General features: G+C 40.9%; 1 protein-coding gene across 1 annotated transcript in view; it reads right to left on the bottom strand.

Annotated features, from left to right (window-relative positions):
• Positions 1–25,046, bottom strand: part of ALK (ALK receptor tyrosine kinase) — a 169,957-nt gene that overhangs the window by 121,530 nt on the left and 23,381 nt on the right. The window contains exon 3 of the mRNA XM_070734303.1: positions 24,460–24,585. Within this exon, the coding sequence (XP_070590404.1) occupies positions 24,460–24,585 (126 nt within the window). The remainder of the gene's footprint in view (positions 1–24,459; positions 24,586–25,046) is intronic.

Below are 25,046 nucleotides of genomic sequence, written 5' to 3' on the forward strand. Positions count from 1 at the left end.
GTATAAATCTGTTAAAACCATTAACTTTGAAAACATGGCATTGAAGTTAAACTTCAAACATCCTTAGGAAATTCTTTTATCTGCTTCATTCCATTCCAGTGTTTAGGCGGAAAGCCACGTCTTTATGGAAGAGTAGGAGGGCAAAAGTAAATTTCAAATAAAAGGATCATAGGACTTCATAGGACAGTGGCTTTCCTAGATCCTGTGAAATGGCAATGTTCATACGGAAGCGATAAACAGGAACTTTCCCACCCTATCTGATCTGGTAGGATGGGTACCTGTCCTTAGGGAGAGGCAATCCCTCAGATAATTTATTATTATTATTATTATTATTATTATTATTATTATTATTATTATTAATTAGATTTGTATGCCGCCCCTCTCCGCAGACTCAGGGCGGCTCACAACAGTGACAAAAAACAATATATACTGACAAATCTAATAATTAAAATCTAAGATAGCAATTATACATTTAAAAATCTAAAAGCAAGGAACCCCAATATATAAATAAACCATACATACAGTCATATCATGCACTAGGACTACATAGGCAGGGGGAGATGTCTCAGTTCCCCCACGCTTAACGACAGAGGTGGGTTTTAAGAAGTTTACAAAAGGCAAGAAGGGTGGGGGCAATTCTAATCTCCGGGGGGAGTTGGTTCCAGAGGGCCGGGGCCGCCACAGAGAAGGCTCTTCCCCTGGGCCCCGCCAAACGACATTGTTTTGTTGACGGGACCCAGAGAAGGCCCACTTTGTGGCACCTAACCGGTTCCTTACAGAGCCTTAAAGGTAATAATCAGTTGCTTGAATTACACCTGGATTGAAACTGAGAGGCAGTGCAGCTTGCACAGCAGAGTGTTATATGGGTAAACCTAGGGGCACCCATCAACTGTGTGTGCTCCTACATTCTGGACAGTTATAGCTTCCAAGTGGCCTTTGAGGGCAACTCCATTGCATCTTTGCAGTAATGCCAATGGGGAATGACCAAAGCATGAATGACTGTAAGCAAGACTTCCTGGTTCGTGAAAGGGCTCAATTGGTACATCGGATGGATTTGTGCAAAACACCCCCTCCGCCAGGCATGGCTACTACCTGTCCCTCAAAACAGGATTCAAGGATTCAGGAGAATTCCCAAATTGTAGCTCTAGCTCTGTTCCTGGAACATATGCTCATCTGGGCCTGGAGGGGGTAACAACCCATAGCACTCTATCTTGCCAGGATTGAGTTGGAGCTGAGATATGTCCATGAGACAGGCCTGGTGGCAGTCTACCCAAACCCAGATCATGATGCCACTGCCCGGAGGTAAAAATCAGAGTTGATGTGTGTTGTGGTTAGCTCTGGCCCAGCTCCTGCCCCAAGGACTGTGGATGTGGGGGACACATCCACATGCTGCCGGCCTGTTTTGCTCCTGGTGGAATCTGCTGATGAAGGCTCCTCTGACCAAGAAGACATGAGTGACAGGGAGGAGGAGAGTGTGGCAGACAGATCAGAAGGAGATCAATTATATAGCTCCTCCTTGGATTCGGAACAAGATTTAATGATACGGCCACGCATGCGGAGAGTGATGCTTAGGCAACAACAACTGAGAGATTATTATCAAAGAAAATGAGGTCACCTGTGGTTGGGTGGGGCTGTGGTAATTAGTGAGGCTGCTATAAATAGCAACCTGTGGGTTTGGCCATTGTGGAGGATTATCTGATTGTTGTGTTTCGTGACTGCTTTACTGACTTTGACTTTTTGTGTGCTGATTTCCCCCCGCTTTGAATCTAAACCAGAGCAAAGTGTGTTTCACTTTGTGAAAGAAGAAGGACTGTGAATTGCCTCACAGCTGCAAGCTAAGTATCACAGAACTGATAAGGGACTTGTACAAATTACTAGTTTGTTTGGAAACAAGTGCTCTTTGCTATACAAAAAGAGTGCTTCGTTTATTTGCATTTTCGGTATAAAGAACATTGTTTTGAATTTTCAAACGTGTGTGTGTGTGTCTGAAATTGTATCTGTGCATTTTCGGGAGGATTCTACCAGAGAGCTTGACAGAACAATGTGAGACCCACTGTGTAAATACAGTCATGGACAAGTTGGCCAGATCCATGAATTCCCATTCAACCTCAGAGCTCAGACCGAGAGGAAAAGCATCAACCCCAGAATTATAAAACTTGTGAACTTCACTGCCAGTCCACACAGAGACCAGGAGTATGGACAATGATGCTTTTACACTGCCGGAAGGAAAGAAAGTGAGCAATCATTTCCACTGATCCCTATGGCCCCAAACTCACAAAAAGGGTCTCAAATCTGGCAATGTCTGAGATAGAACCCCCAGTGGCCACTAGAAACTCCCAAAAGACAATAGCTACACCCCCATCCCTGCCATGAAGTTGAAATTGGGCCACACATGAAACCCCAGAGGACACATTTCAGAAAGGAGAACACCCTCCATTAATAGGAATATTATTGTAGTTCTGGAGATTATTGTTTCATTAAGAGCAAAACCTGCATTCCTGACCCTGGATGAAACAATTCTTGACTTCATGTAGTCTCTACAAAAAGGCAGGCTGTCCATCACAGAGGTTCTGTAGTAAGAGCTGACTTTTTGTGCATTTCCTAATATCTCCTTCTTCATCTTAAACCTTTACCAAAAAGGAATCATTCTCCTTTAACCACTCACTATTCTTAGGCCAGTTAGCTATTATATAATCATCAGGTCTTAAGCATAAAATATATCAGGAAAGACTTAATGAACTCAATCTATATAGTCTGGAGGAGAGAAGGAAAAGGGGGGACATGATCGAAACATTTAAATATGTCAAAGGGTTAAATAAGGTTCAGGAGGGAAGTGTTTTTAATAGGAAAGTGAACACAAGAACAAGGGGGCACAATCTGAAGTTAGTTGGGGAAAGGATCAAAAGCAATGTGAGAAAATATTATTTTACTGAAAGAGTAGTAGATCCTTGGAACAAACTTGCAGAAGACGTGGTTGGTAAATCCACAGTAACTGAATTTAAACATGCCTGGGATAAACATATATCCATCCTAAGATAAAATACAGAAAATAGTATAAGGGCAGACTAGATGGACCATGAGGTCTTTTTCTGCCGTCAGTCTTCTATGTTTCTATCATTGGGCAAAATGATTTTTCACCAGTTCCTCCATGATTTTATTTTCATTTTGTCCCCAGACCATGATCGCGACAGCATTGAGTCACTATCAGCAGAACTGAATCAGAATAGCATTTCCTTCTTATTCTGTCACCATCCAAGGGCAGCCTTAAGAGTTGCAAAAATCTGCTAGTATTTGCATTCCAGTATTTTGGAGGCAAGTTGGCAGATTGGCAGAGACTGGGAACCAAGGCAATAAAGATGGAGTAGAATCATCAATGTGAACAGCAGATTTTATGTCTATATAGTTTGTTGCCAATCCAAGATGGATGGGGAGCATTGTAATATAGTCATGGGGAAAACACTTAGACAGCTGAAGTCACATCTAAGACTAATGCATCTAACACTTCTACCACAAATGCTTTTTGGATTAGAACTGGTCACTGACTGAGTTAACTGCCACTTTAGGTAGAAATCCAATTCTGCAGACATCTTTATTGCATTATGCCAACAGTTCAGTTAGTATAATTGCATGCAAAGAGCCAACAAATGCAATTTTATTGTAATTAATATTTGCTCTGCTGTTCCTTTCAGCTCCTTCATCTGATTAGCTCATGTGATTCACAATCTTTACCAGGAAATGCCATTTGCCATCTGAAAAAGGATCTACCTTCTGATAGACTCTTTGGGAGCCATTCTGCTGGCAGAAGCTGGAAGGAAGGAGCTAGCAAAGAGAAAGAAAAAGAAATAACAATAATAAGAGATAGAGAGGGAGAAGGAGAGATATTTTTGTTTGTGTAATATTTTACACACAGGCACACAGACACAGAGAGAGAGAGGGGAGAGGGAGGGAGGGAGGGAGGGAGAGAGGGAGGGAGGGAGGGAGAGAGAGAGAGAGAGAGAGAGAGAGAGAGAGAGAGAGAGAGAGAGAGAGAGAGAGAGAGAGAGAGAGAGAGAGAGTTTCCCTCCAAATAAAGACAACTCCTGATAATAAGCTCAGTCGGGCTTTTGAATGCATGGCACTAAGGCCAAGTGCTTATTTCAGGGTTAAATATATATATATAAGATAGGAAACATGATAGAGATGATAGGGATAGAGATATCTCACAGATATCTCACAGAGCTTCATTGAGTGGCGATTGGTCTCCAAACTCAATTTAAAGTGTTGGTCATGATCTATAAAGCTCTACATGGCTTAGGACCAGGTTATCTACGGGACTGTCTCCTACCTTATGCATCCCGGAGGCCAGTCAGATTGCACAGAGTCAGCCTTCTCCAGGTCCATCAGCCAAGCAATGCCTGCTGGTGGGACCTAGGGGTAGAGCCTTCTCTATGGCAGCCCTAGCCCCAAGAGTCAAAAGCATACAGTCATGCCCCACCAAAAGAAAAAAAAAGATGCAAACAAAAAAAATCAACATAAAGTGGAAATGAATATGGTTCATCAACATAAATGCCAAGAATCATTTTTCTCAGAAGAGAAAGATTTAGGGATAGTGATTTCTGACAGTGTCAAAATGGGTGAACAGTGCAGTCAGGTGGTAGGGAAAGCAAGTAGAATGCTTGGCTGCATAGCTAGAGGTATAACAAGCAGGAAGAGGGAGATTGTCATTCCGCTGTATAGAGCGCTGGTGAGACCACATTTGGAATACTGTCTTCAGTTCTGGAGACCTCACCTACAAAAAGATATTGACAAAATTGAACGGGTCCAAAGATGGGCTACAAAGATTATGGAAGAAGGTCTTAAGCATAAAACGTATCAGGAAAGACTTAATGAACTCAATCTGTATAGTCTGGAGGACAGAAGGAAAAGGGGGAACATGATCGAAACATTTAAATATATTAAAGGGTTAAATAAGGTCCAGGAGGGAAGTGTTTTTAATAGGAAAGTGAACACAAGAACAAGGGGACACAATCTGAAGTTAGTTGGGGGAAAGATCAAAAGCAACATGAGAAAATATTATTTTACTGAAAGAGTAGTAGATGTTTGGAACAAACTTCCAGCAGACGTGGTAGATAAATCCACAGTAACTGAATTTAAACATGCCTGGGATAAACATATATCCATCCTAAGATAAAATACAGTAAATAGTATAAAGGCAGACTAGGTGGACCATGAGGTCTTTTTCTGCTGTCAATCTTCTATGTTTCTATGTTTTTCTATGTTTCAGTGTCCTCTGCTTTTAATTTATTTATTTATCTATTTATTTATTTATTTATTTAGATTTGTATGCCGCCCCTCTCCGCAGTAATGCAATAATGCAATACAGGTAATGGCTCTGGGAGAGGAAAATTGTTAATGTAAGAAGAGCAAAAGGCCAACTTCTCTTAAAAAATGAGTCTGAGACAGCTTAAGAGGAAAAATGGCATCTCAAACCAATATACAGTATATACAAGGAAAAAAAGAGACGATGTTTCTTAAAGGTTTGGGGCAGCAGTGGTTTCCACCCAGTTTGGACCAGTTCTTAGAACCAGTAGCGGTGGTGGTGGGAGGCTCCTCACATCCACCCATGATGCTTCTTCACCAGAAGCATCATGTTCACATGCTTGATAATGTGCAAACTGGTGGCAATTGAATTTAAAACCCACTTCCAGTTTGGGGGATTTTAAGTGTCAGAATATATTTACATCCATAGAAACATAGAAACATAGAAGTCTGATGGCAGAAAAAGATCTCATGGTCCATCTAGTCCAGTGTTTTTCAACCGGTGTGCCGCGGCACACTAGTGTGCCGCGAGACATGGTCAGGTGTGCCGCGAGGCGGTTGGCCCCCCCCCCCGCTATTGCCCCCCCCGCCGCCGCCGCCGCTATTGGCACCCTCCCACGGGAGGCCGGCAAAGGTTGCTTTGAAAGTCGGCCCCCTCGCGCCCATGGCTTCTCGTCGCTTCCCCAAAGCACCGTCGCTTCCCCGAAAGCGCGCTCCTCATCTCCCTGCCAGCCCGCGGGGGGGGGGGGGAAGGCGCCGGCAGCAGAAGGGAAGGGAGCCACGGCCGCCCCTGCCTCCCCACGGTGCCTCCGGCCCCCTCGGCCTTTCGGCGCTGCCCCCCGCCCGCCCCCTCTCCTCCTCCGCTGTCTCCTGCCTTTCGGCGTGGCTCCTCCCGCACCCGGAACACAGGAGACAAAAAATGGCCCAACTCTCGTTCTCTCTCCGTTCTCAGCGGAGGCCAGCGAAGGTAATATTCAATGTCGGGAGCGCGCGGGCGGTTGCGCGCGCTCCCTACCCCCCTGCTAGCCGCTCGGAATATTCAAAATAAGAAAAACCTTCGCCGGTGAAGGCTTTTCTTATTTTGAATATTCCGAGCGGCTAGCAGGGGGGTAGGGAGCACGCGCAACCGCCCGCGCGCTCCCGACATTGAATATTACCTTCGCTGGCCTCCACTGAGAAGAACGGAGAGAGAACGAGAGTGAGTGACAGCAACAGACAGCAAGATAGAGAGAAAGTGAGAAAGAGAGAGAGAGAAAGGGGGGAGAGAAAGAGATAGCAAGAGAGAGAACAAGAGAGAGAAAGAGTGTGAGAAAGAAAACAAGAGAGAGAGAGAGAAAGCAAGAGAGAGAGAGAAAACAAGAGAGAAAGTGAGAAAAAGAGAGAAAGAGGGAGGGAGAGAGAAAGAGAGAGAGAGAGAGAAAAAATAAGAGAGAACAAGAGAGAGAGAGAGAGAAAATAAGAGGAAAAGAGATAGCAAGAGAGAGAGAAAGCAAGAGAGACAGATAGGGAGAGGAAAGGAGAGAGAGAAATGAGAACAAAAAGGGGAGAAAAAAGGAGAAATGATTGAGGCAGAGAATGAGAGGAGAGAGAAACAAAAGAGAGAGAGAGGGGTGATTCTTGAAGCATATGGTAAAAAGCACCCAAATAATAAGAAATGCCCCCCAGCCCACACCTCTTTTTGAAAAGAATAAAAGAGAAAAAAACCCAGCCCTCAACTGGTTTTGGAAATGGTTCCAGTGTGTATACACACACACACACATAAGGGGGGGAGAGAGACAGGGATGGAAAAAGAGAAGTGAGAGGGAAAAGGAATGAGGGAAAAAGGGAGGAAGAGAGAGAAATGACAAACATGAGAGAGAAAAGGGGGAAAGACAGGAGAAGTACCCAGAAATGAGATATAAATTTGAGTAGGGATGATTGATGATTGACTGTATTTATAAGGGGATGTATATACGAGGGGGTTATGTATGTATGTATGTATGTATGTATGTATGTATGTATGTATGTATGTATGTATGTATGTGTGTATGTGTATGTATGTATGTATGTATTTATTTATTTATTTAATTTGTGTCATTTTGGTTGGTGGTGTGCCCCAGGATTTTGTAAATGTAAAAAATGTGCCGCGGCTCAAAAAAGGTTGAAAATCACTGATCTAGTCTGCCCTTATATTATTTTCTGTATTCTATCTTAGGGTGGATATATGTTTATCCCAGGCATGTTTAAATTCAGTTACTGTCCTTGCTTTATTGGGAAAACAGTTATGATTTAATGCAGCTATGTGTGGCAGACAGAAGTCAAAGAAAATTCTGCCCAATTTATCTAGAGTTAAATTAAAAATTAAATTAAATTAAATTATCTAGAGTTAAACTTTGCCCATTTCCCTACCCATTAATTTGGTTGAAAAAGACTTTACGAAAATCTTACTTTTGGCTACACACAATTGCCAATGTTTTGATATCGAGCACAGATATAACACTAACTTTGTATAGTGCTAAGTATAAAATTATTTCAGGTAATTCCAGTATCTTTGAGGTCTCGTTCATTCTTCCTTCCAAGACAATTTGAATGCCACGTATTTGGAATAACATTACTTCTAGCAATTTCAGTGCTTATATATGAAAGATATGGCTGAGAAGAATAAATATGAATTCAAAGATACCCAAATCAGTAGAAGTAATTGGCAAATACATGGCCTGCAGATGGCATGGACAATCTGCCTGCCAACCACAACCATTGGCCGCCTTAGGGGAGTTGGCATACACACACCAGCTGAAACAAGGTTCCAGCTACTCCTACCACTTTAGCTTGTTTGTGACCAAAGTGCCACACATTATGCAAAGAAGCAAAACTTCTGTTAGAAGCAGATGGAAAGTTGAGAGAAACCCAAAGTTATCTGCACTCATGAGAATGTATCCTTAAAAAGTAGTTTGGAGAGGTATTTTAAGTTTAAGGGGATATGTGGAAGTGCCCTAACGGTAAAAATTCAGAGAGTATCTTGCTACTCAATTAGAAGATGAGAAGATGAAAGGGAAATATTTATAAGAAGTCATATTAAAAAAGAGCATGAGACACAGTTGATTAAGTAACTCATATTAGAGTACAATAAAAATTATTTCTGAATGGAAAATATGATGCAGAAAAGTTATGGTCACAAATTTATGTCTGTCTGTCTGTCTGTCTGTCTATCATCTATCTATCTATCTATCTATCTATCTATCTATCTATCTATCTATCTATCTATCTATCTATCTATTATCTATCTATCATCTATCTATCTGATTTTTTTATGCCGCTCTTCTCCTTAGACTCAGGGCGGCTTACAACATGTTAGCAATAGCACTTTTTAACAGAGCCAGCCTATTGCCCCCACAATTCAGGTCCTCATTTTACCCGCCTCGGAAGGATGGAAGGCTGAGTCAACCTTGAGCCAATGATGAGATTTGAACAGCTCACCTGCAGATCTACAGTCAGCTTTAGTGGCCTGCAGTACTGCACTCTACCTGCTGTGCCACCTCGGCTCTTATTCCAGGCCACATGGACATTCTAGGCTTCTGCAACCCAGTTGTAATATTTTTATCATTACTCTTAGTATGTTATCCAATTAACAACAGAAATTAGAGGGTGGGTAATTTATTCCTATGTCTATCTGACACCCCCAACTCTAGTTCCATATAATAAAGTGGGAAGAAGCAGATTGATTGTTTCTTCATTGCTTATTTGACCCCTATGACAATCATTAAGTGTTATACCACATGATTCTTGACAAATGTATCTTTTTCTTTTATGTACGCTGAGAGCATCTCCACCAAAACAAATTCCTTGGGTGTCCAATCACACTTGGCCAATAATAGAATATTCTATTCTATTCTATTCTATGCTAATCTATGCTATTCTATGCTATTCTATTCTATTCTTATAAACATAGGGTCCCCCCTCCCCAGGAGCAGGCCCTTCCTATGTACATATTGTTGCACTGTGCATACATCAGTATGCACACATGCACAGAAGCAAAAAAAATCCCAAAAATTAGTTTTAAAAAATGGTGCTGGGAAAGACAGCACCAGAGCTGTTGTGCGCCAATTGCACAATCGGCAGGCCACTACTGGACTACTGCACTGGGATGTACCGGTAGGAACCCACCTCTGTTCCCCTTCCACTCTTTCAATAAAGATTTAATCCCTACATCAGACCATATATTATCCATTATCTTTCTACCAGAATTTACATATATTAAAATTTCTTCATATGTTATTCCATCTTTAGTAAACATTATTCAGGGGCACACAGATTCATCTACTTATTCTAGAATTTTTTTAAAACCATTTTTTCTTGGCAAACATGTTGACTGCGTTTCCTCTGTCAAACACAACTATCTTGGTCTTTGATATATTAACTTTCAGCTATACTTCAATACAAAATACAATCTGTCTAACATTTGTTGCAAATCATTCAGGTTCTCAGCCAACAGCACAACATCACCCGCATACAAAAATATCATCTGCATACTTTTCCTCCCCAACCGACACGGGACATATGTATTCCTTATTATTAGACAACCATGTGGATGTTACATATCCTTCACTTATTTCCTCTTGCTGTTGAACCATTTGCTAAGAAAGTTGTTTATTCTCATGCATGCTTTATTTCCATCATATTGCTCTTACTGCACTCAGCAAGCAAAACATTCCATTATTCAAGCTGATTCACTTAAGCATGCACTTTCTCTGAATAAACAATGATAAAGTAAATATTTCTTCTCATGTTCATACATTTATCAATCAGCTGCTGAAGGGACAAAATTGTCTGCCCGACTCCCATCAGGCCTAAAAGCACCCTGCATATCTGGGATTTTATTCTTGTACCTTTTTGATCAGAATTCTGACAAAGACCTTTTGTTAGACTTTTCTAAGGAAGCTGGAGTGGAAACACAGAAACAGATATTCAAGAATATCAAGAGCTTGTAGAAAAATGAATGAAGCCATTACCATAGTATTACAGTGACTAATTTGCGATTAATAAATGCAATGCCTATTTATAGTGTCTCTGGGCTAAAATGATTGTGCTATTTTCTTCCACCCATAGGAAAAATAATGGCCAGAAGGAATGACTTCTATGTGTCTGCTGCTCCATTGGCAGACAAATCTGATATCACACTGGCTCTCTGTGTGCTTTGGAGAACTGAAATGAACATCTTTCTATGTGTGCCTACTATATCCAGGGGTGGACTGTTGCCCGGATGCGGGGGAATGTATTGGGGTAGCGAAAATGGAGCTCCACCCCAGAGCACCCAATTTGCACTGAAAGATGTTGAAAGGGCGTCCTGCATAAGCCACGCCCACAGTGTGGTAGTAAAAATTTTGGTAGCTGTTGTGCTTAGCTCTGGCCCAGCTCCTGCCCCAAGGAATGTGCAGGTGGATGTGGGGGAAACATCCACATGCCACAGGCCTGTTTTGCTCCCGATGGAATCTGCCAATGAAGTCTCCTCTGACCAAGGAAGCGTGAGTGACAGGGAAGAGGGGAGTTTGGCAGACAGCCCAGGAGGAGATCAATCATCTGTATCATCCTTGGATTCTGAACAAGAATTAATGACACATCCACGCATGCGTAGAGTGATGCATAGGAGACAACAACTGAAGGATTATTACAAGAGAAAATGAGGCCACCTGTGGTTGGGTGGGGCTGCTGTAATTAGTGCTACAGATAAAAAGAACAGCGTGCTGGTTTAGCCTTGTGGCAGTTTATCTGATTCATTGTTTCGTCAAGATCGTGGGTTTTGTGCTGTTCAAGATTGTGTGTGGACTCTCTGGACTTTAAAATTGGACTCAATTTCCCAGTTATTGGGTGAGCAATGGGATTGCATTTAACCTGTGCCTTGTGTGTACCAGAAAATCCCTTTGACATTTAAAAAGGGAGCTGTTTCTGTTTTTCTGTTTATAAAAACTTTTGGGTTTTCCCTTTTATCGTGGGGTGTGTGCCTTCCTGGACTAATTACCCTGTAATTACGGACGGTTTAGACACGCTGGCAGAACAGGTAGCCCTTCACTGACTATATCTATAATGTTTCCATTCAATCTTATTATCTTGATCTTTGAATAGGGAAACAGTAACAGCTTTCGGCCTATTGTCAGACAGAGATGCAGTCTTTACACACAGTAAACAAGTCTCATTGCCACTCCATATGAAAATCAATCAATCCTTTTTTTCAAGTTTTCCCCAGTTATACCCTTTACATCTGCAGCCTTATTGTTTTCAATATTCCCACAGTAGCTGTGACTCCTTTTAGCATTTTCCTGTGCGCTAACATTCATAGCAATCTTTTAAATTCTCCTCTTTGATTATCATGTGCAAATATCTAGAGTATTTCTTCCAGCTTTCTCTCGCTTCATTATTTTAGCATTTTCCTCAAAGACCTATGAGCAAGTATTTCTAAAAAAAAAGGACATTAGTTAACGACTTTATCTAAATGCCAAAACATTTTTTATTATGACCTGTAAAAGGCATGACTTTCATGTAACCTACATCCTGTATCACTGTGATGTGAACATTAGTGAAGGAGAAAGGGCACTCTTCAAATTTTTGCTGGACAATAGAAGGCTGCTAGACAGTATTAAGAAAGGGCATATGTATCAAAACTAATTCATATAGATTTAGTGAGTACATATCTAATATTCCTTTTCACTGTACAGTTTAGTTGGAGTATATTTGTTTTTTTAAAAATCCCTCACTCCTTATCACTGTCCTCTTTTCACGGGACTTTCCTTTCCTATGTTCTCCTGAAGGGAAGTTTTCTGTAGAGATGTAGGTAGCTTGGCATAGATTACGCTAGAAATGAGGAAGTGGGTGGGTTCCTACTGGTTCTAACTGGTTCTTTAGAACTGTTAGTAAACTGGGGATGACATCATGGAGCTCCTTGGGTGCTGCCATCTTGGATTTTGCTTCTGCGCATGTGCAGAAGCTATTTTGATTGCTGTGGGCGTTCACATTTGCCTGGCACAACCCTGAGCAAACCAGTAGCAAAAGGATCCACTCCCCATGTCTGGTCCCACCTTAGGCACAAAGTCAGTTGGGAGTCTTGGACCAGTCATTCTCTTCCAGTCCTAGGAAACAGATAATGGTAAGCCACTTCTTGCGAATGGTAAGCCATTTTTCTTGTGAAGAAAAATGCAAGGATTTGTCCAGGAATGGGACTTGAAGGCCCACACATGCCTACTTTTTAAAGCATATTTTAATGTCTAGACAGTGGTAAGACCAAACCCCTCCCCATCTTACTGGTGGGAGTTGTGGAGGATTTATCATTACCTGGGCTCAAGATGGTTATTACAATTCTGACATTCCCCCCATCTAACACCACTTCCTACCTGCCATACTGGAGAGGGAGAATAAGGTTGGAAAATATTGGTGTTATTTAAGAATGTTCAGACATGTAGACAGAAATAACTCAGTTGACGTTCTATTTATTTGATTTGTAATGCACCTCACGCCTATAGAATGCTTATATTTCGTTGTCCACAAAGCTCTTAATGAAGATTTTTATCAAGGTCCTTAGTTTAAGAGTAGGAGCATTGGATTAAATGTTCAGGTAATCTTAGCCATGTTACTGGTTAGGATGGGAAACTAGGGGTAAGAATAACTGGAAATTAAGTTATTATTTGTAGAAATAACCTATTCTTTAGGAATAATTTGCTCACCGAAATACATACCTGTTCATTGTGTAGTTTCTACAGAAAGCTGAAAATTTCTGGAAAATTATTTGAGGGAATGATAAATTTGGGGTAGGCTCCTATTTGGGGATACCATTGCATTGAATTGAGATTCCCTTTCCCCTTAGGCCTTTACAATTGTATGCATGGTATGTCTGTATGTATGTTTGGTTTTTTATATTAATGGGTTTTTAATCGTTTTTAGTATTGGATTATTATTGTACGTTGTTTTATGATTGCTGTTAGCCGCCCCGAGTCTTCGGAGAGGGGCGGCATATAAATCCAGTCAATCAATCAATCAATCAATCAATCAATAAACAAATAAATAAATAAAAAATACATACATACATAAATAAATTTTGGTTCACATTACATTATTTTCTATTTGTTGTATTTTCTATCTATCGTTTGTTATTAATCTTTGCTTCTACTGTAGCCTTTAGATTGGAGTGACACTGAAATGTTTGGATTAAATAAATAGATAAATAAAGAAAAAGTGCAGTCATGTAATGGTGGTTTTGTTGTTCTGTTTTCTTTGAAGTTGTAGTGCAGCCACAGTTGCACCATTATTTCGTATTCTAACTCGAATGGCATTGCAAAATGTTTGCTGTATTTGGATTAAAGCTATGAATATTATGTTTGAAAAGGAAAAAAAAACCTTCTGTTCTCTCTCGCTCTCACTTTTTCAGAGTAGATTTATTATATCTGAGGAAATTTGTAAATGCCGTGATAAAGGCTCCAAAGATAGATGCTACCTGCTGACTTCATGAGTGAGAGTGTTTGTCAAGGACTTTCAAAATAAAAAAGACCATCTGAAATGCTGCTTCATGGATCAGTGGCATCAGATCCAGCAAGAAAGGACAATAGGGCTTCTTAAGCATTTGCTTGCATTTGTAATATATAGCTTATGCAAAATGGATTTTGTATTCTATCACATTATACTGCTGCCATAGAACAGCAAGATAGTCTGTACTTGAAGTATCATTCTTCCCAGGAGCAATAAAGTAGGCTTGATTATTTTTTCTTCCTAGAGTGCTTTCATTTATTATCATTTACTATGTCAGACTTCCAAAAAGCTGAGAGGAAAAGACATCCATGCTCCTTCAGACCTTTTCTTTTAAGAATCAATTTTTACATCTATTTTTGTTTTATGGAAACTGTTAGTCCGTTTAGAAACATAGAAACATAGAAGTCTGACGGCAGAAAAAGACCTCAAGGTCCATCTAGTCTGCCCTTATACTATTTTCTGTATTTTATCTTAGGATGGATATATGTTTATCCCAGGCATGTTTAAATTCAGTTACTGTGGATTTATCTACCACGTCTGCTGGAAGTTTGTTCAAAGGATCTACTACTCTTTCAGTAAAATAATATTTTCTCATGTTGCTTTTGATCATTCCCCCAACTAACTTCAGATTGTGTCCCCTTGTTCTTGTGTTCACTTTCCTATTAAAAACACTTCCCTCCTGGACCTTATTTAACCCTTTAATATATTTAAATGTTTCAATCATGTCCCCCCTTTTCCTTCTGCCCTCCAGACTATACAGATTGAGTTCATTAAGTCTTTCCTGATAGGTTTTATGCTTAAGACCTTCCACCATTCTTGTAGCCCGTCTTTGGACCCATTCAATTTTGTCAACATCTTTTTGTAGGTGAGGTCTCCAGAACTGAACACAGTATTCCAAATGTGGTCTCACCAGCATTCTATACAGCGGGATCATAATCTCCCTCTTCCTGCTTGTTATACCTCTAGCTATGCAGCCAAGCATCCTACTTGCTTTCCCTACCACCTGACTGCACTGTTCACCCATTTTCAGACTGTCAGAAATCCCTACCCCTAAATCCTTTTCTTTTGAAGTATTTGCTAACACAGAACTGCCAATACAATACTCAGATTGAGGATTCCTTTTCCCCAAGTGCATTATTTTACATTTGGAAACATTAAACTGCAGTTTCCATTGCTTTGACCATTTATCTAGTAAAGCTAAATCATTTACCATATTACAGACGCCTCCAGGAATATCAACCCTATTGCACACTTTAGAGTCATCGGCAAATAGGCAAACCTTCCCTATCAAACCTTCCCCTATGTCACTCACAAACATATTAAAAAGAATAGAACCCAGAACAGACCCTTGTGGCACACCGCTTGTAACCTGACTCTGCTCAGAATACTCGCCATTAACAATAACTCTTTGATGTCTACGCTTCAGCCAGCTGCAAATCCATTGAACTATCCAGGGATTAAGTCCAATCTTCACTAATTTATCTATCAGCTCTTTATGTTTCTATAAAGCTTTTCTTCATGGCTGGTACAGACTTTGTCACAAGGTTCCTCAAACATAACTCAAAATGAAGAAGGAAAATAAACGTAGCATAAATATTAAAATATCAAGCTATGGTAATTTACTTGCTTTTTCTTTTCTTCTTTATTTTTAATAATGTTTCCAAATGTAAAATAATGCACTTGGGGAAAAGGAATCCTCAATCTGAGTATTGCATTTGCAGTTCTGTGTTAGCAAAAACTTCAGAAGAGAAGGATTTAGGGGTAGTGATTTCTGACAATCTCAAAATGGGTGAGCAGTGTGGTCAGGCGGTAGGAAAAGCAAGTAGGATGCTTGGCTGCATAGCTAGAGATATAACAAGCAGGAAGAGGGAGATTGTGATCCCCTTATATAGAGCGCTGGTGAGACCACATTTGGAGTACTGTGTTCAGTTCTGGAGACCTCACCTACAAAAAGATATTGACAAAATTGAACGGGTCCAAAGACGGGCTACAAGAATGGTGGAAGGTCTTAAGCATAAAACGTATCAGGAAAGACTTAATGAACTCAATCTGTATAGTCTGGAGGACAGAAGGAAAAGGGGGGACATGATCGAAACATTTAAATATGTTAAAGGGTTAAATAAGGTTCAGGAGGGAAGTGTTTTTAATAGGAAAGTGAACACAAGAACAAGGGGACACAATCTGAAGTTAGTTGGGGGAAAGATCAAAAGCAACATGAGAAAATATTATTTTACTGAAAGAGTAGTAGATCCTTGGAACAAACTTCCAGCAGACGTGGTTGGCAAATCCACAGTAACTGAATTTAAACATGCCCTGGATAAACATATATCCATCCTAAGATAAAATACAAAAAATAGTATAAGGGCAGACTAGATCAGCGTTTCCCAACCGGTGTGCCGCGGCACACTAATGTGCCGCGAGACATGGCCAGGTGTGCCGCGAGAAGCTCCAGCTGGGCAGGGCGCTGCCGGCGCCCCTGCCTGAATGTCGTCCTGTGGATGGTCTTGGGCTTCACAGTCGCTTCCTGGTTCCCTCTCCTCCCACCGCCTGTGTCTCCCGCCGTCGCCTCCACCAAGCCGGCGCCCATTGCCATGGGTTCCTCGAGTGGGAGCTGCCGCTTCCCTCCGTCCAGCTCAGCCACGCTGCCGTAGAAAGCACAGAGGTTATTGCCACCGCTTCTGCCTCCACTCAGGGAGCCACCGTAGTCACCGCGCCTTTTCCTCTCGCTCAGCTCAACCACGATGGCTCCCTGAGTGGAGGCAGAGGTGGCGGCAATAACCTCTGCACTTTCTACGGCAGTGTGGCTGGGCTGCCTGGAAGGAAGCGGCAGCTCCGAGAAATGAGGCGCTGGCGGTAGACACAGGCGGAGGGAGGAGAGGGAACCAGAAAGCAACCGTAAAGCCCAAGACCAGCCACAGGACGACCTTCAGCCAGGGGCACCAGGACCGCGCGCAGCCATGGTGGGAGCAGCATGAGAAAGAGAGGATTCTATCCCACGAGGAGACGCCCATCGAGCTGCAGGTCCCGCTGCCGTCGCCTTCTTTCCCTCCGCCTCTTTCGCCTCATGCAGCCTGAGCCCGCCTTTGCGAGTCCGCCCTGGCTTTCGCTTCGCCCCATGATTTCCCCGCAATTTCATCCAGGCCACCTCTTGCCTCCTTTTGAACTGCGGGGAAATCTGCGGGCGAAGCAAAAGCCAGGGCGGGAGAGAAGCATGGGGGTGGGGAAGGAGGAGAGCCCCTCAGCGCTTCCCCTCCGCCAATCTGCCTGCTTGTCCTTGCGCCTCGTTGCTACCTCCTGCCTTTTTCCAGGGGCCTTTGGAAGGCACCCAGGGAAGGGGGGGATTGGGGGTGGCTGCAGCGGCTTCTCGTCCTCCTCATCCGGCTGCTAACGCCCGCCCGGCCCCTCTTGCAGTCCCTTCACTTTTGTCCCAGGCTGTCAGCGAAAGGGCTACAGGACAGGCGGGGCAGGCGTTCTTCTCACAGCTGAGGCAGGATTTGGAATGTCGGGTGTGTGTGCGTGCGGGCTCCGCATCCCCCTGCCACCCGGAACATTTAAAATAAGAAAAACCTTCGCCGGCCTCCGCAGAGAAGAAAGGAAGAGAGAGAAAGAGAGAGAGAGCAAGAGAGACATAGCAAGAGAGGCAGAGAGAGAGAGAGACAGACAGAGAAAGAGAAAGAGAGAGAAAGAGAGTTAGCAAGAGAGAGAGAAAGAGAGACAGAGAAAGAGAGACAGAGAGAGAGAAAGAGATAGCAAGAGAGAGAGAAAGAGAGAGAAAGAGAGAGAATGAACGAGAGATAGCAAGAGAGGCAGAGAGAGCAAGGGAGAGAGAAAGACATATAGGGAGGGAAGGAGGGAGAGAGAAAGAGAGCAAAAAAGAGAGGAAGAAAAGAGGGATGGAGAGAGAGAACGAAGGGAAGGAAGGAAGAGAGAGAAAGAGTGAGGGAGAAATAGAGCGAAATGGAGGAAGATTTTTTTTTGTCAAAACTTTTCTTTAGCCACCCCGTTGTGATTCCGTCTGAGGCCCCTCAGGGAACGGCTGATCCTCTGCCGGCTTCCTGCTCAGAGGGGGAGGATGAGGAACAGGAGGTTCAGGCAGATGGGGAGGAGGAATCTCAGGCTGAGGGAGAGGGAGGACAGCCAGAGTCCCCCGAGAGGGAGCTCTCCCCAGCAAGCAGCCTGGATTCCTTAGATGAAAATGCACAAGCAATAATCGATCTCCGGCAGAGAAGAGCAACACAACGAAGGGGACAATTAGCCAGGTACTTTCAGCACTAAAGAGGCAACAGCTGGGTTTGGGTGTGGTGCTCTCTGGAAAGGCTGAAAAGGCAGACCCACCCTTCCTGTATTGTGGAGTATTATCTTTGGGAGTCCTGGGACCTGGCTGTGATCTTTGGCGTCTCTGATTCTGGCTTGTGGCCTTGAAGGCTGAAACCTTGGGGGAAAAGGCGTGGGGGCTTATTCTCTACAGTGGTGTGTGTGCCAGCAAGAAGTCTGCTGTATTGTCTGGCCGTCAGGACTTTACTGTGAAGTCTCATAGCCTGCCTGTTGGGAAGAACAGGTTTTTCTCTGTGTTTATTTTTCAAACTATAAAGTGCTTTTGCTTTTACCAGCATGTCTGGCTGCTTTTTCCAGTTGGTGTTGAAGTCTGGGGGCACCCAGACAGAACACCCCCCCACCCACCCTGTTCAGTGTTCCCCAGGATTTTGAAAATATGAATAATGTGCCGCGGCTCAAAAAAGGTTGGGAAACACTGGACTAGATGGACCATGAGGACTTTTTCTGCCGTCAGTCTTCTATATTTCTATGTTTCTAATAGCTGGCATATTTCAAGAGTGACCCATTAGATGGTGTCTTATTTTGATAGTTGCTTTTCTACATCTCAACATTAGTGGTGTTATGGTGGTGCAATCAATGCACATCAGGAGGAACTTCAAACATACTGTAGGGGCTACCATCATGACTTTTTATCTTTTTATTGTCAAATTTTGCAGACATCTCTGCTGAGCATAGATCCAAATGCTCACTGTGACTGGAGGTTCTAAAAACTACAGCTGGCCACAAGTGGCTTTTCAAAATGTTTCACAAAAAAACCTCCAACAATTTTTTAAGGGCAAGACTCTCGTTTAATGATGATAAGGTAGCAGCACCACTACTGAAAAAGTCCAGATGTTCTCTCACAATCATTTCGTTTGAATATGTGGATGACTGAATAAAGTATTGTGCGATCAAAAATGAGAGATTTACACATACTTCTTGATCATCTCCTAACAAGACAAACACAAGAATAGTATAGTCCATTTTACCCATGAATTCCCTTGCCCCAGGGAAGTTCTTCCAAAACATTCTCTTCTCAAACTGAATGAAAACTGATCTAAAATCTATAGAAGATTTTATTTTTGTTATCAGCCTGAGACAATCACTTGACTTCACTTTAAGGAAGGATTTGGTATAGACCTTGAGACTTTAGAGAACAACTGGGCAGGTTTTCCTTCTGGATAAACTTGCACAGCTGTCAATGTAAATCGCAATACACAATATTTGTTTTCAGAGTTGTTTATTTGCATTTAATGTATTTTCATGCTGGAATTTATTTTTTGATATTTGTTGACCTTTTTTAAATTCTTGCAAACTGTTTTAGGAGCTTTTGCTGAAGAGTAAGTAGTATATAACTTATAAATAAATAAGTACCTTATCTGTAACTCTTGATGTTATTTTGCTGCTTAGTCCTTCTTGTTGCTGACATCTAATTTTATCCTGTGGACAAGTAATTAGGCTGTTCTAAGGAAGTAAATAGATGATTTTGCTGTGCTTGAGAATTTATCTCCCCCTCCATCCCTGCTGTGCCTTTTAGCTTTATTTTCAAACTGAAAGCAAATATCTCCTGCAGAGCTGTAGCCAAATCAATTTTAGTTTCCAGCAGGAATGCTAGACTGTCACTTTCATGATGAGGGACATGCAACCATCAAGAAAAGAAAAAATCTATAAGAAATAAGAGAAAATACCCAATCATGTGTGCTAAATGTGTTCTCAGCATTCTGATGTAGATCTGCATTCATGAGATGCTGGTCACCCATTCATGTTGGCTTGCAAGGTACTCTCCAGATTAAAGATCTTACTTTTCAAAGAAGGGCATGAAAAAAATTTAGGATAAAGCTGGGCTTGGGTTAGTATAGTTGAAGGATATAATACTGTCAGTTTGGATAAATTTTGCCCAGAATGAATGGAAATGCAAACTGTTTGGTAAGTACCTGCTTCAAAAAAGTTCTCATATGATTTGTGTCTATGGAGATACTCAGTCATCCAGGTCATCATTGTTCCAAAAGGGTGCTTTCAAAGGGCAATTGGACTTTCTTGCTTTTCCTTGAAGACAATTAGTTTCTCATACAAGAAATTTCTTCAGTTTTTCATGAACTGAAGAAGCTTCTTGGGTGAGAAGTGAAAGGTCTTCAAAGAAAAACAAGAAAATCCAGTTGCCCTTTGAAAGAGAAACTTTGGGATTCTCATAATTCATATACAGACCTTAAACATTTGTAATCATTTATAGAACTGGAGCAGAAATGCATATAAATCTAAAACACTATCAATTTCATTATCTACAAGAATAAGTTGACAATTAGGGAATGACATAAGTGTGGGACAGGACCATTTTTGTTATTGTCAAAAGGGGATTGGGAGGAAAAGTAGATATAGAGAAAAAAAAGAAAAAAGAGTGAAATCTACAATAAAGAGATAGTAAATAAATAAATAGTAGATTGTAATAAATAAATAGTGGATTGGCCGCAGGCTGAGAAAGTAAACTTGACTTATAGAAGTTAGATCAACCTCCCTGAAGAGAATATCTCATGCTTTTAATCTTTTTGGATGTCTTTTGTTGTTGTTGTTATCTGTTCTGGCTAGCTTTCTGAACTCTGAATAGTTTGCTTACCCTCAAAGAAGTAGCATGATAAATATGTACTAGGCATATATCTATGTAAGTAAGCAACATATCTTTTCGATAAACATCTTGGTTTTGGTTTGTAATCTCTTCCTCTCACACATTTTTTTCTCATAGGCACATGTATATTCCTCAGTTTTTTCATTCTATGCATACTCTTTTTTCACAAGAGCTATATAAGATCTGGGACGTAAAAACACAGACAAGTGAAGAGTTTTCTGCATCACTTTGTGACTATTTAATAGCAGAGGGAGGTTCTTACTGGCTTAGACCAGTTCTATAGAACTGTTAGTAACTTGGCGGCCTGGGTCACTGGAATAGGCAGTGAACCAGGTCTGTCATGCCCCTGTGTCAGTTCTCTTGGCAGTGCCTTAGGTGCCGCCATCTTGGGTTTTTTGCTTCTGTACATGTGCAGCTTTTTTTTAGTACTGTACATGCATGCACGCGCAACGCCCACCGCTCAATTTTATTTTTGAGCAAACTGCCAGTAGAAGAAATCAGAACCTAACTCTGCTTAATAGGAATGCAGCCTAAATACGTTATCCCTTCCACCTCCGTACCAGACTCTGGGAATAAAGATTCTCCCAAAAGCTTGTATGGGAGAGCCTTGAGCTTCAGGGGGGCATTAGGTGACTAGCAGACAGGAGAACACTTCTTCTTCATCACTTGCTGATGGCCAATGGCTGTAATTCAGCCCCTGCATCATTCTTTCTTTCTTTCTTTCTTTCTTTCTTTCTTTCTTTCTTTCTTTCTTTCTTATTTACTTATTTACTTATTTACTCATTTATATATTTATTTTTAATTAATTAATTTATTTATTTGATTTGTGTGCCGCCCCTCTCCGTAGACTCGGGGCGGCTCACAGCATACTAAGACAATTCACAACAAATCTAATAAATTTAAAAAACATTTAAAAACCCCATTATTAAACCAGTCATGCACACAGTCACACCTTACATAAATTATATAGCCACGGGGGAGGGAGGGGGAATGCCTCAATTTCCCCATGCCTGACGGCAGAGGTGAGTTTTAAGGAGTTTACAGAAGGCAAGGAGGGTGGGGGCAGTTCTAATCTCCGGGGGGAGCTGGTTCCAGAGGGTCGGGGCCGCCACAGAGAAGGCTCTCTGCACCTCCTCTGTTACCTGCTTCAGCTCATACAATATATTCAAGAAAGAGGCAGGAAATATGCTGCTCAAAAAAATAAAGGAAACCCTTAACTAACACATCCTACATCTGAATGAATGAAATATTCTAATTGAATGCTTTATTCTGTACAAAGTTGAATGTGCACAACAGCATGTGAAATTCATTGTCAATCAGTGTTGCTTCCTAAGTGGACAGTTTGATTTCACAGACGTTTGATTTACTTGGAGTTATATTGTGTTGTTTAAGTGTTCCCTTTATTTATTTACTTTGAGCAGTGTAGATATGGGTGGTTTGGCCAGGAATGGAGGAGAGGAGGTTTAGGAGATTGGTGGAGGGACACAGGCACAGGACTGTGAAGTTTAGGAGATTGGTGGAGTGGCGCAGACATAGGACACAGGCATAGGACTGTGCTCTTCCAGCTGTGGCTGGTAGAGCACAGGGATGGATAGAGTGGGAAGTGGAAAGAGGTTGAGTTTTGGAACCTTGGCTTTTCCAAGCTGCAATGCAACTGCTGAGCATACTCTATAATTCTCATAAAGCAGCCTTGCATTTACACATGTTTTGCCATTCTGAAATATAAAGGGTAAGTGCAAACAGGTTGCTGTTATAGTTGATCACTGAATAAATTGTCATTGAGTGAGGAGAACGTGTAATTATAAAATATAAAATGTATAAATAAAATATAAAATTTATGTTTAGGCATTTTACAGTTGGATAACAACAAACATTCACAAGTTGAAAATGTGATTAGTAAAGAGTGAGAAAAGTACTAAAGAAAAAATTGAATGGGGGAAATACCATCAAAGCCATCAATGCCTGGGTCATTGATGGATCCAGGCTGAACTGGACTGTCTGAACCCAAAAACTAAAAAGCTAGTCACTATTCATTTTGCATTACATCTCTGTAATGATACCGGAGGTGGAGGTTTACTGGAGGTGGAGGTTTACCTCAAGTCCAACAAACGGTCAAAGAGGAAAAGTATGCATCAGAAAATGAATATTGAAATTGCATAATTAAAAAAAGACACAGAATGTGGGCAATTAAAAAAACATGTTCAACTTCTAGAAAGATCAAGTGAAAAGTGGATAAAGGTAAATCCTGGCAATAGCTTATAACTGGTTCATTACAAAATGATTCTCTAGCCTTGATTTTCGCTACTCAAAAGCAAGCTATTTGAACTAATGCAATCAAGGTCAGAATTGAAAAATTGTCTAATGAATCAAAATGCAGATTGTGCAAAGGGACAGTAGAAACAGTAGATATATACTCAGCTCATGCAAGATGATTACACAAACTGATGATAAAAGATATAACATAGTCATCAACATGATTCACTGGAACATCAGTAAAAATTATCCATAATGAAAAATCATTCTGAACATAAGAATTGAAAAAATAGTTAAAAATAAGCAGGTTAAAATTTCCAAATAGTCTTTGTGTATAGCATACCAGATTTAACTGTGGCTGAAAAGAAGAAAGTGTGGATATTTGATGTGGCAATACAAGGAGATAGTAGAATAGGTAAAGAATTGGAGAAGGTCACAAAATATGGAAAAATTGCAAGTCGCAAAATTGAAATGGAAAGATTATGGCATAAAAACAACATGTAGTTTCAATGGCTGTTAGCACACATAGAGTAGGTTGTTTGGAAGAACTGGATGTGTATGGAAGCCATCAACAACTAAAGAACTGACAGCTGTGATTTCACATTTTTGTCTATTATTATAATATGGTTATTAGCATATGTGCAATAGGTAGTTGGAAAGAAGGCAATGCATATGAAGGGCAATATTAGATAAAGAATTGGCAGCTATGATTTCACATTTTTTCTATTTAATAACAATAACCATAGGACTCCTAGACAGAACTGGGGGGGATGAACTGGAGAATTCCATTCATGATTATCTCAATTTTTCCTACATATTGTAAGCTACACAGTAACCCCTCGGTTCTTCCCGAATTCCATTTTTATTTCAGAATATTTTTCTTTTATGATATTTGTTGAATACTTTAATTATTTATATTGATTGATACCTTTAATCTTTAAGGTGTGTATAGTCTGGAGGACAGAAGGAAGAGGGGGGGCATGATCGAAACATTTAAATATGTTAAAGGGTTAAATAAGGTTCAGGAGGGAAGTGTTTTTAATAGGAAAGTGAACACAAGAACAAGGGGACACAATCTGAAGTTAGTTGGGGGAAAGATCAAAAGCCACATGAGAAAATATTATTTTACTGAAAGAGTAGTAGATCCTTGGAACAAACTTCCAGCAGACGTGGTAGATAAATCCACAGTAACTGAATTTAAACATGCCCGGGATAAACATATATCCATCCTAATATAAAATACAGAAAATAGTATAAGGGCAGACTAGATGGATCATGAGGTCTTTTTCTGCCATCAGTCTTCTATGTTTCTACGTGTGTACACAGGCTGGTATTAACTTTAATTCTTGTTAACTGATACTGGTGTTGGTTATCTGGTATCAATATTTCTCTTTTTGTTGTTTAACCAGCACTGCATTGGAAACCTGCACTCTTGTGAGTGTCCCAATCATTCTGAAATCGTTGTCAAGAAACCAATAGCCTACCTCCAGAGCCAACTGGAACAGTAAACTGTGTTGGTCTTTCTTCAAAATGTCGTTCTCCCCTACCTCTTTCATCGAGCAGATTGCCTGCATCTGGTCTGTTATGTCGATATGTCTTCTCTTCATTGACTGAAACACAAAAAGTAGTCTGGTTTTGGATCATGTAGGGCTAAATGAAAAAGTTAGCAGAGCAACAGCTGGGGAATCAAACCAGGCTAAGTGTTTGCAACCAAAATGTTAAAGTGTTAAAGAGAAAGGTAGCCAGACATCTAACATGATTTGAAAGAAATAAAAGGAGAAAACACGAGGAAAGAAGAAAAGAAAGAAAGAAAGATGCTAAAAGACATATTTATTATAATTGCAAAATTCCAATAGAACCTTTATAGCCCAGTGACAGCAAATTTATAAAATTTTCATAATAGTGGTTTCTTTCTTTACATTCTTTCTTTATATTTCTTCATAATTGTAGATGCTAAAATTGAACATTATTTGCATTAGTGCACAAAAAGTACAAGCAAATGAAATTCATTAAAATAAAGGACAGGTTTCTTTTGGAATGCTTTTGAGCATGGTTGTAAAATAGCTAAGCA

The sequence above is a fragment of the Erythrolamprus reginae genome, chromosome 1, assembly GCF_031021105.1.
Source record: "Erythrolamprus reginae isolate rEryReg1 chromosome 1, rEryReg1.hap1, whole genome shotgun sequence".
Taxonomy (NCBI): domain Eukaryota; kingdom Metazoa; phylum Chordata; class Lepidosauria; order Squamata; family Dipsadidae; genus Erythrolamprus; species Erythrolamprus reginae.